This window comes from Anguilla anguilla, chromosome 9 (assembly GCF_013347855.1).
Source record: "Anguilla anguilla isolate fAngAng1 chromosome 9, fAngAng1.pri, whole genome shotgun sequence".
In the NCBI taxonomy this organism is placed as follows: Eukaryota; Metazoa; Chordata; class Actinopteri; order Anguilliformes; family Anguillidae; genus Anguilla; species Anguilla anguilla.
This window is the reverse complement of record NC_049209.1, coordinates 13,698,435-13,717,215: the sequence shown is the minus strand read 5'-3', so window position 1 is coordinate 13,717,215 and position 18,781 is coordinate 13,698,435. Positions and strand designations below refer to the sequence as shown.

Below are 18,781 nucleotides of genomic sequence, written 5' to 3'. Positions count from 1 at the left end.
TGTTATCATTTGTTTTGTCTTTTAATTTTTCACTATCTACCAAATGGTTAGTTTTTGTGGTCACATGTTTAGACTTTCACCAATTAGAAGCCTATTGATTCACCACATTAATTTGATTGGTTAACTTTTTTAGCTCTCTTTTTCTAATTCTGTGCAATATAGCACAGTGTAAATTATGTACTTTTATTATTCATGGCATACATAGCTATTTCTAACAAGTTGTAGCTTAAGGGGGCAAATAATTCCTCTAGGCCAGCACAGTCATGCCATGGGTAGCGCTGTGGCTTCACAGCAAGAGGGTCCTGGGCTCGAATCCGGCCTGGGCCTTTCTGTGTGGGTTTCCTCCGGGTAGTCTGGTTTCCTCCCACAGTCCAAAGACATGCAGGTAGGTTAATTTGAAACATGCCCATAGGCATGAGTGTGTGAGTGAATGGTGTTGGTGCCCTGCGATAGATTGGTAGCCTGTCCAGGGTGTATTCCTGCTTCCTGCCCAATGCACACTCCAGCACCCCCCACAGCCTTGCCCAGGATAAGCGGGTATAGATAATGGATGGATGGATGAATAATTCCTATAAATATGAGAAGAGGAACACAACTGTCAGTTGTCACACATACAACATATTCAACAGGCTATACAACATGGTTAGAATGATTTTTGACCATCCATTGAAATTTAAATTAGTCTGTTTGCTTGCTGTTGGTTTTTGTTGTTTTCAATTGGCAAAAGAATTCACCAGTGATTAAGTGCTGCTGCTTAGATGAGAAGTAAGAGAAATGGGATACCAGAGGGAGAGATTAAACTTGACATCACTGCATTGGATAAGTGAGGTGTTTTAACTGCTGATGCACTTGTGTTCAGTATTCAGTGTCGAATTTCCCATAATACCCACTTCCCTAACATGAACAAAGGGAGTATATATGTTTGCAATTAAGTTTAGGTAGCTATGTACTGGTAATGAGATCTGAGTTTTCCTACTACTGTACGGGAAGGCTTTAATACTGGAAATATGGGTTCTAGAGCATGATTTTTCCAGTGTATGCACTGCAGAACTGGATGAGATGGATTCTTTCTTTAGTTAGAATGTAAGAGTAAATACATTTTTTCTTTTTTTGACAAATTGTTTTTAATAAGTTCCTCTTAATTGAATGTGTGTGGTGACTTATATCCCTGGTCAGTAGTGACAGTAGTACAGTAGAACTATATTCATTTAAAGTTACTACACGCAACAATTGTATTCAACATTCAACTTTTTCACACAATGTAAAATAACATTGTAAAATCACTTAATTCACAACACAAAGTAAAATCACTCAATCCAACAGACCTACAAGCTGTATGGATGTATCACTATAACCTAATTATTGGCTCTATAGGAGCCAGGCCTGAAGGAAAGATACGTTTGGGAGCTGGCGAATGCACAATGTGGTGGGCGTGTGCATTTGTATTTCCTTAATTTTATCTGACTGTCAGGGTTCTGTGTCTTCCCCCTGTGTTGTTTCTCTGTTGGGCCGCCAGATGGCGGCACCTCGGTTTTGTGTCCTGTTAATTGTTTTATTGGTTCGCGTTATCTAATTATTAGTTGCGTTTTGTCTCGTGTTCCCCTCCCTCTCTGTGGCTTGATTGTTCATCGTGCCCTCCTGTGTCTCGTCTCCGTCTTTCTATTTAAGTCTCCCTCTCCCCGACTCAGGCGCTGGAACCTTTGCTTTGTTTTGTAACCTGGTTTGCTACCTGCTTGTTTTGTTCCTGTTTCTGCCTGTTTTTCCAGTTTACCTGTTGTTTGCCTGCCTGTGCCCTGCCTGCCCTGTTTTCCTTCGTTTTTGGGTTTTTGTATTTTTGTTTTTTTTTTCTCTTGTGAAATTTTGAAGATTTTCGTTGTTTGTGAGTTTTGCCCTGCGAGTCCCTTTGTTCCCTGTTTTTATTAAAGTTTTTGTTTTCCCATTTTTGGACTTCTGTTTTTACTCTGCGTTTGGGTCCATTCCCGCACCCACCCCTGACACTGACATTGCGGTTGCCAGTTGGGCCATTCTTTTGTTCTCGAAGATTTCTCTTGTTTTGGAGTTTTTGGCTGAAAAAAAGGTGGTAAGCCAAACTTTCTGTTTTGTCCTGTCTGTCCACCACAAGAGCAGTGGTCACCCCAAGCCTTGCCTCACTATACAGTATATATCTCATTATTACAATGGGTAATCTGGCAGTAAATGCAGTTACCTTCCGGATGCCAGCTGCACAATCTGATGGGTAATCTGGCAATGAATGCAGTTACCTTCCGGATGCCAGCTGCATAATCTGATGGGTAATCTGGCAGTGAATGCAGTTACGTTCCGGATGCCAGTTGCACAATCTCATGGGTAATCTGTCAGTAACTAGTTTCTTTCCAGATGCCAGTTGCACAATGAGGTAGGACACGTGTAAAGAGACTCTGACTCATATTTGGGAGAAGTGAACAGTAGTTTCCTCATTCTTGGGCTGGCCCACAAGTCACAGCAATAAACAAAACGAACGTGTGCTTATTTGGAATTGTCTTTCCCTTATTAGAAAATGTATAAAACTATAAATTTATAAAACTATAAATTTCTTGGGCAGTGGACCTCAATTTCATGTGACAGCTCCAGTTACCGACAGGCAGTTTCCACCTGCTTCCCAGAGTTAGTTCTCACCTGTGTTCTGTGCATTCCCTTTGTTTTGTGTCAAGTATCTCTTAATTGTATTCTCACATTACACACATGTCTGCTAAGCCGCAGCTATTTTCTGAGTGTGTTTTATTGTGTATTTAATTTCCTGGTTTTCTTCACTTTCAGTTTTCATTTCATTCATTTATTTGTACAGGAAAAAACAATGCTCTTATTAAACCTTTGCCCAACCTAGTCTAAACTGGTTCACAGTGGGTTTCCTGTCCTACAGCTTCACTAAAAAAAGAAAGGAAAAAAGATATGAAGTGACATGTATGTAGGTGGAACTGTGTAACTCTTTTTCAGAAAAGAAAAAGATAAGGGTAGAATAATTCATTGTAGTAGAATAAGATAAGGGGGAAAAAATGGCAGTAGAATGCAGATCTAGATGCAGGACTCTGATGCGCACTTCCAACTAACTGTCAAAAATGGACTTCTTGCCAACTTTTCCAAACTGACTTCTAAAAGAAAGCAGCATATTTTATCTAGTGAGAGAGAGGAAGGGGGAAGGGGATGGACACCTCTTCTCTTGACCTGTGCATACTTAATTAATGATCAGGGAAGATCCAATGAGTACTAATTTATCCCCTTATATAATTATTAGGTCAGGTCAATCTACAATTATTACTTTTAAGGTCACAGGTAAATTAACCCGCTCTCCTAGTGATAAATATGGGGACATTACATATTAAGGATTTTCAGATCTTTTTTGGGAATGACAGCTCTGGTTATTATGGGAATGGTTGTGAGCTACTATGTGGACACACTAGATTAAGAAATAATTAAACCAAGTTACAAAGTCAGCAGTGACACTGACGTTCACTCTGTTTCGGTATGGCTTGCCTAGAATGTCCAACATAGTGCCAGTAGGTATATTAACCAATTTTTAATGTCAGCATGGGGTTTCCCAGGCCATCTGCACACACACACACACAGACCCACACTTACACACAGACACACACATTCATACCTCAAATGGCAACCCACCCCCAGTTCCTGCTTCAAGCCATGGAGGCTGAGCACTTTGAAGTTTGCCTGGGCTGAGACCAATGGTGAATTAGATGTCTGACTGTACCTAAAATGGATACAATAATATTGTCATGCATTTTAATCTTTTTGTCATGTATGCTATTGCGTATCACTTATGTCAACCTGTTTATAATGCTTTTGTTTAAACAGCATTAAGGCACACAATTTCCAGAATGTGACTGATGGATAATTTACATTAGGGCGACATAGCTCAGGAGGTAAGACCGATTGTCTGGCAATCGGAGGGTTGCCGGTTCAAAACCCCGCCCTGGGCGTGTCGTAGTGTCCTTGAGCCAGACACCTAACCCCTAATTGCTCTGGCGAATGAGAGGCATCAATTATAAAGCGCTTTGGATAAAAGCGCTATATAAATGCAGTCCATTTACCATTTACATAAAAGTGTTATTAAAAATTCAAAGTATACTTTCTTAGACCTTTTGCATTGTTTTAAAGTTAGTCGCCAAAAACGCTATAACACCCAAAACCCTCGGATGGAAAAAAAAACATGTAAAACTAACTTAATTAGTTAAGCATTTTATGCAATTGTCAGACCTGCAGGTTATTTGCCAAAAACAGTAGACGGCCCACTTGAGAAGAGGCCAGTGCCTATATACTTTTTATTCAATTAATTAAATATTCACTTTATTCACAATATTCCGAGTGGAGGAAAAGACGTGTTCTAATCGCACCAGGTATGAAGTGAGAGTGCAGTATCTGTCAAACAGCATAACAACGACCCGGCTCAGCGACATCGATTTTCAACAGAGGAGGCGCTAAAATGTGAGATTTATTTTTGGCTTAACACAAACCAAGTTGAAAGGATGACAGCTGCAATAAAGATGCCCAGTATTTTTCTTTCTTTCACAGTCAAATATTAATTTTCATGCACAACATTTGCATTAGAAGTGCAGTTCTCTGATCATTTTATTACCCTAGAGTATAGGACCAAAAGCCTGTCACAACACCTAGCCAACACATTCTATGAATATGCCATCTGGAGCCTAGTAGAGGGCAGTGTAAGAAGACTATAAAAAGAGGCTATGAAGGGGTAAATCAGGGGTTAAAAACAGTGGTCTCTCTGTCATTGTATTTAAAAAGCCAGAAGAGCCATTTAACATGCTCACATTTAAGCCCCATCTTCAATGCCCTTGTTGCCTCCTACAAGCTGGAAAATATGAACATGAAAAACAAGGTCAAACACAGCCCAGAGAAGACAAGCTAGCCATCACAGTGATGTGGGAAAGCTCAGCCTATCAAAGAGTTGCTTGGGTGGTTAAAGAGAGAATGGAGGGGGAAAAGACAGGAAAAAGAGAACACTAACCAGGAGGACAGAAGCATGTGGTGTGAGAGGAAGTTATTAAGGGTGCCTGGACTGAATAAGAAGTGAAAGCACACTGAAGAAGTGAAGGTGCCACAGCTGGATGCAAAAGTGAGAATCTTAACACCGATTTGGCATAAACCACTGGTGTGAAAAATAACGTCTTTTGGCAAGACAAGTACAAGTGCAAGACGCAGGTGCTGGGGGGGGGGGGGGGGGGTGGGAGTGGCAATGAATGATGTCCGCCAATGAACTCACAGCAACCATCTGCCAATTACAACTCTTGAACCTTTATCATATGGGCAGAACAGACCTGCAAGAGTTACAGATAAGCACCAATAATAAAGGAAAAGTTGAGAAATCAAGGGTAATTCAAGGACCAAGAGCAAGGATTTCCCTGTGGTCCATCAAATAAGTACAGTCTATTCTCAGGGTCTCTCACTTTTTACTATTTCACTGAAGAATACTAGTTTCAAGAATTCAAGACACCCAATCATTGCGTAGAGCAAGTACAAATTTATTTCTGTACAGAGTATGAGTAGAAAGCAGCCCGTAACCCATTTATAAAGACTGCCTTTCACAGTCATTTTAATATAAAATAAAAAGAAAAAATTAAACAATACTTGTACGTAAATGATTAATAAAAAAACAGGTGTTAATGTTTGGGACAAATAATTTAATTTTTTTCTTAATTTGGCTCTGTACTCCACAATTTTATATCTGTAATCAAACAATTCACATGTGGTTAAAGTGTACTTGGTCAGTCAAATGTCTTTGTCCCAAACATTATGGAGCTCACTGCAAATAAATTATGTTTTCAAAATGTGAGATGGGGAGGTCAGAGCTAAAAGACATTAAAAGTAAAAAGCCATGTTTCAGGTCTGTCCAAGCAGGCTTCCTTCAAAGTATGAAAAACAAACGAAGCCAGTGACATCCACTGGCAATATCCATTCTGAACACAAGAATGTGAATGGTTCATTGACACAGTGAGTTCGAGGAAAAACTAGTTAGCACAAGGATCACTCTTTAGAACTAGCCATAGCGTTTAGGTCTGAAACATCCAATTAAATCATTTAATGCAGGTAAATATGTTTATGCATATGGAGACAGTAATTAGCTTCAGGGTGTATATTACATATTCTGCACAGTTTTCAAACACCTGTGTTTCTGGTGGGATGTAGCGCAACTGTAATCCTGGAGTGAGCTATAACTGCATCAGACGAGAATCACCGTAAAAACAAAGGTAACAAAGGAGTGGTGATGTGGGTGGATCCGGATGGGCACTAAAAGCTGCAGGATTAAGTGCTTTTTATGAGGAAACACTCTTAGCAGAAGAGCACAATATTGTTTTTGCTGTACCAGTCATTCAGTGAGTGCTGTGCTGCGAAGTGGCTGCCAGGCATCAGCCGGTTGGGTGGCACACAATGGTGGTGGTTGAGGTGAGTTTGCCCCTCATTACTGTGAAGTGCTCTGGGTGTGAGAAAAGCACTATACAAATGCAAAGTATTATTATTATTATTATTATTATTCACCCAGCTTGTGAATACAAGCGTTATTTGCAAGAGTTATTTGTGGCTCTGTACTCCAGCACTTTGGATTTGAAATGAAACAATGAATATGAGGTCAAAGTGCAGACTGTCAGCTTTAATTTGAGGATATTTTCATCCGTATCTGCGGAACCATGTAGGAATTGCAGTAGCGATGTGTGTGTAGCCCTTCTTATACATAGTCCTCCTTTTATTGGGAGACCCAAAGTAATTGGACAATTGGGTGCACAGCTGATTCTTGGCCAGCTGTGTGTTGTTACCTCATCAGTTCATGCGCAAAAAAAAAAACTGACAAAAGGTCTAGAGATGATTCCAGCTGTAGAATTTGCATTTGGAGTCTGCTGCTGTTGTCTCTCAACATGAGGACCAAAGAAGTGTCAATGTCAATAAAGCAGGCCATCAATGGGTGGAAAAATCTGAATCAATTCATCAGAGACAAAGCCTAAGCACTGGGTGTGTCAAAATCAACTGTTTGGTACATTGTGAAGAAGCAAGAATGCACTGGTGAGCGCAGCAATGGCAAACAACCTGGTAGACCACAGAAGACCATTGTAGTGGATGACCAAAGAACACTTTCAGTTGTGAAGAAAAACCACTTTTCCACAGCCTCAAGAACAGAACGGTCACATTAGAGTTTGCAAAAAAAAAAAAGTATATTAAAAAACTGTTGAGTTCTGGAACAAACTCTTATGGAAGATTATTATTAATCTGCACCAAAGTAAAGAGAAAGAAAGGATATATTCGTGATCCAAAATACCCCCTCATGTTTGAAACATGGTGGAAGGTAGTGCTATGGTTTGGGCATGTATGGCTGGCACTGAAACTGGCTCACTTGGCTTTATTGATGATGTGACTGCTGACGGCAGCAGCAAGATGAATTCTGAGAAGTGTACAGAAACATCTGATCAGATTTAACTAAATGCCTTAAAGCTCATTGGATGCCACATTACCTTGCAGTAAGATAACAACTCCAACCAAGTGAACATGCATTTCACTTGCTGAAAACAAGACAGAAGGCAAAACTCCCCCGAAACAAATAGGAACTGAAGATGGCTGCATTACAGGCCTGGCAGAGCATCACCAGGCACGATACCCAGCATCTGGTGATGTCTATGTGTCTCAGACTTTAGGCAGTCATCAAATGAAGGATTTGAAACCAAGTGCTAAATGTGATTTTTTAAAGATTATGTTAATTTGTCCGATTACTTTGGTCCCCTAAGTAAGTACACTTCAATTGAAGCTGACAATTTAATGTCATATTTATTGTTTCGTTACATTTCAAGTCCAATGTGTTGGAGTACGAAGCCAAAACAATAAAAATAGTTTCACTGTCCAAATACTTACAGACTGCACTGTACATACATTGGACTGCTTCTTTAGCAGAAGTAAAGTAAACTGTAGGGTATAGATCAGTCATGGGCATTCTACATTGTGGCACATACTGTATTTGGTTGAATAAACAATATTGAGGAACACACTAATGTATAAGGAATATAATTAGAAAATAAGTAGTTATGTTTTGAAAATGTAAAGGCATGTTCTGCTTCTTACACCAACATAATACAGATATGAAAAACCTCTTTCCCTTGTGAAAGTAGCAGTTTTAGATTTTGATAAATAATTACGGTAATTAGCAGGGATGTGTAGCTGGCAAGGAGGCAGACCAGTTCTCAGGTTTTCTTCGCATATGGTAATTTGGCCATACCAGGATTAATCATTCCACCCCCCAGCCCCTGGCAAAACATTGACCAGCATCTGCAGGGACGGTTTCCAAGCAACTGAATTCAAACAAGCAGCCAATAGTGCTGCAGAGTGGACTGATGTGAATACTTCCCCAAAGAAAAAATCGAAGCAGGAAGTGATACAAGCATCAATCTGATCTCAATCTGAAACCAAATGTAAATGTTCAAGTCAAAACATCTGTTAGGATGCATTACAGGAACGTTGAACAGCTCTCAATTACTGCACAGAAATTGAGATGTCCTTTATTAAGTCACGTACCTCTGAGCTGTAGCACCATCTGAAAATATGTTTCCTATGTCTTAGCTATCTCCCCTTGAACTAATCATACATATCATACCTCTTCTGGTGTGCCCTTTCACAATTACTTCCCTCTCTCTCTCTCATCCAGGTTTAAAAGAAAATGTATGCCAACAGAACCATGTCTTTCGTTATAACCCTCTAATGACCCCAGACTGCCTGGCCCTTAACAACTTGCACTTCACAATGTGTGACATACATTTTACATTGTTACATAATTCTTTACCATTTCTGTCTGAGGAATAGAACAGTGAAAAGCATTTAATCAAATACGCAAATTTTGTAATGAATAAAACAAAGCAAAGAAATTATCAAAAGCCCACTTGATTCCAACCACAAAGAAGCAAAACACTCCAGCTTGCATGGATTTATTAAGTTAGCTGTTAAAAATCTGTTTCCTGGCAACAGATTGCCTCTTTCGCCCAGCTTTCTGCCCAATGTGAAGACAAAATTAGAATGCAAGCCAGAAGCCTGTCATAAATACTGTATCTGTTTGGAGGCTTGGATGGGGGCAGTCCACAGTAGGTCCAGAGTGAGTTTCTGGGTTTATTTTCTGTTAAGCTGCATCTTGCAGTAGGGACATGCTGTCCACTGGCCTATGCTTTCACAGCTACATACTGTGCACAAATGACCTTCACCGCAAGACTTTCTCAGACACTCCTGTGGCAAAAAACAAACTGCCAGAAAACTGCCGTTTCTACTTCCTTGCCAGTTCCTTTGTGTGTGTGTGTGTGTGAGAGAGAGAGAGTGAACAGGAAGAACTCCCTGTGACCCTGACAGATTGACCACATGAGACACCCAGCTTCACAAGATAACAGTGGCTGGAGCAAGGGAGCAATCCCTCTCCCAGGCACTGTGGCTGTTATGAATAAATTGTGGTTTATACAGAGGGATGGCCCAAGAAACAAGCTCACATGAAGCTTCCCTGGCGCCTGGTGATCAGTTCCTCTTTGCGGGGCCGTTCAACACAAGGCAGCGTGGGCCCAAACGGAACCTGAAAGAGTTTGCGTGAGCCGACAGGTAAACGAAAGAAGGGAGTTACACTAACACGTTAGCTGAGGGTGTTACCAAACACTGTGGTGTGAGTGAGCTCGGGCACATGCAAACCGAAACCCTTGTGCATTGGCGAAAGCCTTATCTAGGCATTTGTGCTGCACTGGTTAAAGCTTGACCTGGCACGATGGCAAACGGCAGGCTAGCACAGCATCTGTGCAGACACGCCCTCGGTCTGGGCAGTCCGGGAGGTTAGTGCAAAGAACGATCCGTGGTGGTCTTCCGCTTGGACGCACGGATGTAGCTGTGTGTGATCCGCTGGGGATGCGCTCCTGGATAAGGACAGCCCACAGGACCCAGCCTAGTGGGCAGCGTTGCAAATTCCAGGCCACGCCCAGGGTTAGACGTGTCATGCAGTGCCTAGAGACCAAAGAAAAACGACACGGCTTTGACAAAATTGGGTTTATTGTAGTAGAAGTCAAATAGCCAGTGTTTGTTACCAATACCAGCAGCTGACACTGCTCAACCTGATAGTCAATGACAACAAACTTTGCTGCAGAGACTAAATAGATGGCATTCAGCTTGCTCTTTTGTTACACTTACGTAAACCATTCTGGTGTTTAATACACCTATCTCAAAATGTATCCGGACAGCAAGCAGAAATCTGAAAATGCTGCATATTTTTGCTGAAGCGATGCAGCTGCTCCCTTTTAACTGAACGTCATCCAGCAGGCTCATCTGTGGACTCACCGTGCTCAGGGAAAACGTTCCTCAGTTGGTCAATCACCTGCTGGAGCTGTAGCACAGTGTCCTCCTCATCATGTTCATCTGCGCCTGCAAACACACGAAGCAAAAACCAGAGTCACAGCCCTGCAATGGCCAACAATGACCTCCCAATCTCCCTCAGTTTAACTGTATGAATTACAACCTGTGGCCTCTGTGTCTGGGGTTCCTCTGCTCGGCTGCTCCCCCTGGTGGCCACTTGCAGATACAGGAGAAGACACTGATGACGGCACAGAATTTGTCTCTGAATCCCCTTTAGGCTGTCAAGAAAAAGAAAAAAATTTTTTGTGGACAACCAAGAACAGTACATTCAATAAGGCAACCCAAGAACAATGCGTTAAATTTATCCAAAATATCCTTTATAAAAATAAACTAGAAATACCGCCTCGTGGTTGTATGCCTCCACCAACCAGTAGCCAGTTTGGATATAAAATGTCATCACTTCATCATTTTATCCTATTAGATATTTGTGTGAAACTTTGTCATAATTAGCATACGAATTCTTGAGTTATGGCCAAAAACGTGACCTTGACCTTTGACCACCAAAATCTAATCAGTTCATCCATGAGTCCAAGTGGACGTTTGTGCCAAATTTGAAGAAATTCCCACAAGGCGTTCCTGAGATATCGCGTTCACAAGAATCAGGACGGATGGACGGAAGGACGGATGGACAACCAAAAAACATAATGCCTCCGGCCACGGTGGTGCCATCGCGGAGGCATAAAAAAAATTCGTTTTGAAAACAAAAAAATGAAGTATCTCCAGATTTGTTTGTCAGAAATTTGCTCTCCTTTTTTGATCTAAATCTGTCTTCCCTCCTGCCTACAGTCGGTGTCTGTGACGTTAAATCCCAGCATTCCCTTCTCTGCTCTCTGCTGGGTTCTGGTTCCTCTCTCTTCTTGCAAGCTCCTCCCTGACATACCTCCCCCCCGGTCAGTTATGACAACAACCAATACCTCCTACCCCACCCCTGGTCCTTGTTTGGGTTTAACAATTTCTGAACCTGGCAACCCTGATTTCAACTGACCAATTACTGCGCCCCCTCAGGATCCCTCCTGCAGTCCTATCACTTGTCCCCAATGCTTTTTGTTCTCTCTCCTGCATACTCCCCTTCTCCTCACCTGCAGCAGCAGCTCTCGGAGTCGATGGAGCTGAGACTCCAGCTGCTTGTTGTGATCCTCCAGGATCTGCATGCGGGTCTCCAGCCGGGACTTGTGCTGCCTCAGGACCCGGGCCTCTGCCAGCAGCTCCTGGTCCTCTTGACCCAGGGACGCACCCTCCACTAGCTGAGGAGAGGCTGCAGTTTCCGCATGCTGCCACTTCAGCCGCCGGTATTCCCCCTGCAGGATCCTGGTGGAACAGCACCTCTTATTTAGTACAACTAAAGTCACTAAACAGGCATAAAAATGTCAGGAACTCTATAAATTTGGCTAAGTCAGGGTCCACGCATTTCATTGCCAGCAGATATTTTAGCGTGCATTTTCACTACCACTCTGATGTGGCCTGATTCAAATTTTTTCCAAATATTTGAGACAGATGTAATTTAATTGTTTAAACACCAGAAAAAACATAGTATCCACTTTTTTAGGGGGGGAAATGTGTGTATTCTCTGAAAATTCTCAACCGTAGGGATTGAAAAATTGCACAAACTATCAAACACACCAAGGATGTGCTCATGGCAAAAAGGTGTGCAATACTGTAAATATAAAGCACTAGTAGGGAGCCACCACAGTCTTACTCCTACATGCTTCATGACTGGGATTGGCTAGCTGGTGAGTACATTGTCAGGAAATGCGATGGGTAAGACAGCAACACAAATATGTTGAAGGATTTTCTTCTCATTCTAAAAATTTACAACCACTGGGAGTCATCAAAGGAGCACACAACATGGTCCCACCACTCCTGACCCCTGCTGTGCAGCCTTCTATCAACCGAAATAGCGGATATCACCTCAGAAAATATTAAAGTACTGGATGCAATAGTGTTCTCAGCCATATGCACCTTGGCTGTGTAACCAGTCCTGAGATAATTAACGCAGGTGTCTCCTCACCTGTTCTCATTCTCCAGACGGGCCAGCGTCCTCTGCAGCTCGTCCCTGTCCTCGCAGTTGATGTTGCCCAGGAGGTGCTGACCGGTCAGGGAGTCATGCTCCATGGCAGGGCTAGAACGTGGCAGGAAGTACTGGTCTTCATCCCTGAGACCACATAGAGGAGACAGCGAACTGAGCGACACCAGAGCTGCTTTGATAAAATGAGGAACAGATATAAGAGATGACAGCATATTACCATTCAATAGTGCTAGCATAGCATTTTACGACACTTTGTGGCTCTTAACTCACAGATACTTGATAAAATGAGATGCCGTTTTTTGTGGTTGATGGGTCGATGGGTCTATGGGGCGACATAGCTCAGGAGGTAAGACCGATTGTCTGGCAGTCGGAGGGTTGCCAGTTCAAACCCCGCCTTGGGCGTGTTGAAGTGTCCTTGAGCAAGACACCTAACCCCTAACTGCTCTGGCGAATGAGAGGCATCAATTGGATAAAAGCGCTATATAAATGCAGTCAATTTACCATTTACCATTTCATTTGTGGTCTGTTGTAAAAATGTGCCAAAAGGGGAACACCATGTCAAAAATGCTTTTTTAGCTGGATAAATATTAGTTGTCACATCGCATGATTCACCATACATTGAAGAAGATCAGTTTTATTCATTCATAATGAAAAATAAATGGGAATAAAAAATCTAATCATTGTTAGGGTTTCAAGTAGGTAAAGGATGTGCTCTTTGAGTTAATTTGATTTATCATGCCAAAATATAGGCTTTTGTATAGCCAAAGGACAGCTGGTCTTGGCAGGAAAAGCTTGCTAAGGATGGCAGGACATTGGGTGGGACCTAGCAAAGAGTCAATAACACATTGACAAATAGACTCAAACAACTCTAGAGCACCTAACCCTAAGCTACACTACCCAGTTAAACCCTCTTCTACTAAAAAGCAAATTGATTCTGTATTTCCACTGCTAGTTTGATCAAGGTGGCGTATGTAGGGTGCTGGTGTCCTATCATTTCTACCATGATTTATATCCTCATTCCAACAACTGCAACTGCAGAAACACACATGTACACACACAGACACACACACACACACACACACACACACATCCAGCTATGGATTGTGACTTAAGGGAGCGGTGTGAGGGACAGTAATATACTCACAGGCTTTCATCAGGCGAGAGGCTGTCAGTGAAGAAGGAACAATTTTGATTTTCCATCTCGGCCAGTCTGAAGGAAGGAGTACGATTAGAAGGATGGACTCAGCCTGTCATCACAGAGAGCATCTTTATCCTCTGTACTCACTGAATAAAAGCATGACTGCATCACTGCCAAAATCTTTTCATCAGACATTTTTTTACAAATCCAAAATAAAGTGCCATGAAACTATTAAGTGGCCCTTGGTTTTGCAGTTGCCAACAACAATCCCCACTAATGTGCCATTCTCAGTTAAGGCAGCACACTGTGGTGAATGGATGAGTCCTGCAGTCTCGGATCATATCCAAACCATGCCACTGTCGAATGTTGCTGGTATCTTCATAGTGGGACATACAAACCAATATTTTTTTAAGTTTCCAAATCACAATTAAATTCGATGCAAAAAGTGTAGAGAGCCTGAAACCTTCACAGTGCTGTATCACTGTCAGCAGTGAAAGACACCCCACTTTGTATTCAATAATTTAAAAGCAATTCTCTCCCTTTAGATTAGGGCTTCTAAACGGGGGTGGTACCAACCCCCAGGGGGCTTTCTGAGATTGCAAGGTGGAGCTGGAGGCACGGTGGGAGAAAGGGTGAGTTGGGGCTATTATGGGGGGCGTATGCACCATATTAATTCTCAGAAGTTGTCAGATGGCCTCCGATGCCTGGGGGAAAAATCATGATCATCACAATTAAACTGAACACTGAACACTTCTGCTACTGATGCCTGCACTCTGGTTGGCTGCTGAGAGCATGCAGAGGGCGGTCACTTCAAGTTCCCACGCAAAGTTATCAGCAAGTAAACACAGCTAATGCACAGAAGTGTATGTGGGCTGTTGTCAGTGAAATCTGCTAGTTAAAGCTAGCTAGCTCCTGCAGTGCTGATAATATTCAGGTGATCTGTATGTACACAGGACAAGAAAACAACTTTCAGGATTTTTTTAGCCAGTGGATGTTCCCCCCCCCCACCAGACAAGAAGTGGCAGGTACTGGTACCCAGATCTAAATTGGTTGCTCTCTCCTCTGCTATTCAGCAACTGAATGACTGGCACTTTGAAACTAATCAAGCACTATAAAAACTGATTCTGCACATATAATCACATAAAATGATTGCAATTGTTTGATGAAGATGATTTACTTTGATTATTGACCTCAGCATGGGGACAACACCTCCGACACAGGCTACTTTTTTACTGCAACTCTGTTTTACATCCTTGATCTGCCTGCAATGAGTGTACACGCATTGTTCTTGACAAGACTGAGAGGAGAAATGACTTCATTGTGGACCAGGGATATGAGCTGCATGAAAATGACATAAAGTCGAAGACAGAAGTAGCAGCCTTCAAAGCAACCGTGGTCACAGCCAAACCACGACGACCCATCACTCCTGGGAAGAAAACGCAGTGCCACGTCAGCAAATGCAGTCGGAATAAGACTAAAGACAACCGCATGACAATCGCCATTTTGTGTTTTGCTTGTGTTGCACATTTCAGCGCTTAATGTGCCTGGTGCATTTTCCTTCACCTACACAGCAAAACTGATATAAATTAGAAATAAAAATGTTGAAATCGGTAGTTGTGCCTTTTATTTCAAGAAAAACATTTAGCAACATGTCATCATTTTTCTGAAATTAGGTTGCTGTGGGCGCTAAAATCGTTGCTGTAAAGCTGGATGAACCTGACGCCCAGCGGTTTAAGGTAGTAAAAAAACGCAGCTTGTCTATTATTAAAATAATTTTTTCTTTCGATTGACAGATTAGTTTTGGCTTACAAATCCCACCCCAAAGTCTTCCATTGCAATGTCATAAAGTTTTGAGGAAAACATCCACAAGTTTCACTCCATTCCTCCTCTAATTTCTGAAAAATTCCAATTCATACTGTCAAGCTGAAAACCAGATGCGGTAAATTAAGTTAAATATCAGTAAAAGTGCCCTTTTCCCACCACGGCAGTTAGATGTAGCACTAGCAGACTGACAGTGAGAAAAATTCAATTAGAGAAATGTCGTACAGCATTTTGCATTCCCTACTGATACAATTAAGTGTTTTCCAACCAGAGGAGAATAATTTGAGCTGGCACCTTTGAGGGATGTGGGCAGCCTGCAGCTCAGTAGAGCAGCACTGGGTATTCAGTGGTAGGTGAACCCAGTCAACTCTGCAGAGAACAATCTGGCCTGCAGGGCCCCTTAGCCTTGCAGTCCATACTGACTCTCATTTGTGCCACATCAGAGGACACCCCACAATTAATCCCTACCAGCCCTGCAGTCGTGGGACTGGCTCCTACTAAAGCTGTTTCTAGAGTGTCTAGTGGTAGTAATGAGCTGGACTTAAATGGAAGGGCCTCAGTCCTACCTGCTGGCAAAGTGCTCAATCCTGGAGTGAGTGTCCGCATGGGGAAGCTTGGGGGAGGAGCTGGGCCTGGTGGTGACAGAGACGGAAATGTCAATCAAAGAGCCAAACTGGCATTACCGATATGCTTCTGCTTACATTCTCTGATGAGGGACACTCCACACACTTGTCAAAAAAGTCCCTATCTCTCTATGTCTCCCCATAGAAAGTCTGTGCCAGAACTTTTGGGCCACTACATTTACCGAGATGACAGTTCACTAGCCGTCTGAATCCCTTCGCATTATACTTTTCTGCAGCTGCGCCATTTCACACCTGCTTTACTTTGCACCCAATCTATCAGGGCCAAATGTGACAACTCACGTCTCTGCGCTTTCAGCCCCCAGGACAGACTGCACGGGCAGGTAGCCTCTCTGCGGGTGCTTGCTGAAGTACTGCTTGGATCGGAACTTGTTCTTCAGAGTCTTGGCAAAGTCTCGCATCTTCTCCCCAGAGGTGGTCTGCAAAGCAGTGCGAGAAAAGTCAATAAAGGATGAAGACCCTCAGCTCTGCCGTAAGCATGTTCAAAATGAGAGTAGTTTATGTACAGTACCATACAACAACCCTAATAGTTAGTAGATAATAGATTGTTAATCATATACTACTCCTTAACAGTCCTGTAAAATAACTGAAGTTAGTGTAGTGTTTTGTTCTATTGCAGGCCATTAACTCCCATTATATTTCCCATATTTTAATAAGACATTAAAGCTGGCTCAATCTTATGGTGAATGTTGAATTTTAGCTTCTGATATCATATCCAGTATTACAGTATATTTTTTGTCACAGTATTTCAGTAATTAGGCTTTATACATTTATGTTAGGCAGACAGCTACCATTAATTCAATTAAATACTATTTGTATAGCGCTGTTCGCAGAGACATTGTCATAACGATGCTTTATTACAAGTACTCCAGTCTTGGGTACCACTTTTATGTTCACAATTGTGGGATAAAATGACGTTTCAGAATATAAAGCATCTTGATGCAGGCCTAGAACTTTACAAAGTAGATTGCCTGTTGCTCCAATGCTGTGAAGCAGGAATGCTCAAATCTGTTCTTCAATGCCAGTGGTACCGCTGGTTTTCTTCCCCTCAAATCAAGACCGATATAAACCTAGGACACCAGGTGAGTTAAATGTCTGGCTAATCAGTGGATTTATCAATCACTAATCAATAACTAATTGGTAGAAAAGAAAAACGGCTGTACTACCGGCCTCGAGGGCCAGATTTTAGTATCTCTACGGTAAAAGGAGATTTTAGAGTTTGATTTAGGAAGCCATACAAAAAGAATCACAATATGCCTATACTCTAAAATCTATATCCTTCTATAGCAGGGATATTCAAATCCTAAAGTAACCTTACTACAGTAACTAGGGGAGATGAATAATATTAGTATAGTAGCTATGGACATTGGTAACTTGGAAATGTTCAGTTCTGTGTATATTCAGGTTTTCTTGTTTTTCCCTTTTTACCATTCTACAGTTCTGCAGCTTCAGTCATGCTTCAGTTCAAGTGATTTAATCCTGCTGAGGTTAAGTGATCAAATAACCTCAGCATACACAGGGCAAGAAAAACGTCCCTTCAATTTCCTCCAAAAATCGAAAAAGAATACACAGATACACAGACCAAAAAATGGAGTGTAAACTGTAATTTCCTCTGCTTATTGTGAGCAAGCTACAGTGTCAAATTTAGGCTTCGGCTGTTTGAGTTTCCATCGTTGATCACAGCATGCTATGACTAAGGTTGTGCAACTTCTAACTTGCAACCTGCAATCATGAAAATACAGTTTAGCAGAAATATGTAGGGCACCTATAGATCTGTCCAATACACTGTGGACCTTAAACTAACCCCGCTCCCCACAACTCCTATCATACAAAATGATCACTCTTCTACAGGTATGCATTTTCACTTCACCACAGCGATTAGCTTGAGTTCCAGATGACATTGGAGGTCAACCAAGCAGTGTTGAGTTATCAGTTTCTTCTGGTACTATACTGGTGTAGTGTGTGGTTTCTGACTTTTGTCAATTCTTGTTATAACTGGGGGTTTTTTTTAACCCAGAATGCACAACAAGTTTCCTAAGGGATAATAAAGACTCCATTGACTTGACTAAACTTTACAGATCGAGTTGAGTTGACTTCCACCACTCAACCACCCCACCTTAGACCAGAGAGTGAGTAGAGCATACCGGAGTGTAGTACTCCATGATGGGATAGTGGAGCTTCTTTCCCTTGGAGGTGCGGCCCGTCAAGAAGCAGGTCTGGCATATATCCACATTGAACTGCTTAAGGCTACGATACCTAGGCCAAGGACAGGAGACAGAACACTTGTAGTCTAACACAAAAGGGTTTTTGTAAGCTACATGCTCATTCAAAACCTGTTGCTGATTCAAAACAAACAGCTAATTCTAAAGTTCATTCTCAAGGACCGGCTTGGAGGCTTGTAAACTGAAATACTAGGTCTTTGTGCACTAATGTGCTGCACAATTCAGAATAAAATCCTGAAGTGCAGGGGTCAACTGTGAGGCAGGCAATTGGCCATAATATTGCAATAGGATGGAGGATGTACCATGGAAAAATAGTTTCTACCTAATTTCACAAGACCACCTCCCTTGGCTGCTGGGTACCTGCCCTTGTCTGCAGTCTCCCTGTGCCAGCAGTGTAAGGGTTTACATTCTCCCTGTGCAGCTCAGCTGGTGGACGCAGCATTAAAGAAACAGCAGCCACGTGCATTTCAGTGAAAGGTGCAACCCTGCACTTTCCCACATGATGGCGCTGAGG

General features: G+C 42.1%; 1 protein-coding gene across 1 annotated transcript in view; it reads right to left on the bottom strand.

The window, feature by feature from the left end:
• Positions 1-5,719: 5,719 nt before the first annotated feature.
• LOC118235212 (dystrophin-related protein 2-like) overlaps positions 5,720-18,781 on the bottom strand; it is a 77,572-nt gene continuing 64,510 nt past the window's right edge. Inside the window, exons 16-24 of the mRNA XM_035432357.1 lie at positions 18,190-18,301; positions 16,328-16,464; positions 15,971-16,036; positions 13,590-13,655; positions 12,428-12,571; positions 11,499-11,727; positions 10,523-10,637; positions 10,345-10,428; positions 5,720-10,014 (exon numbers count right to left, since the gene is read on the bottom strand). Of these exons, the coding sequence (XP_035288248.1) occupies positions 10,004-10,014; positions 10,345-10,428; positions 10,523-10,637; positions 11,499-11,727; positions 12,428-12,571; positions 13,590-13,655; positions 15,971-16,036; positions 16,328-16,464; positions 18,190-18,301 (964 nt within the window). The 3' untranslated portion in view covers positions 5,720-10,003. The remainder of the gene's footprint in view (positions 10,015-10,344; positions 10,429-10,522; positions 10,638-11,498; positions 11,728-12,427; positions 12,572-13,589; positions 13,656-15,970; positions 16,037-16,327; positions 16,465-18,189; positions 18,302-18,781) is intronic.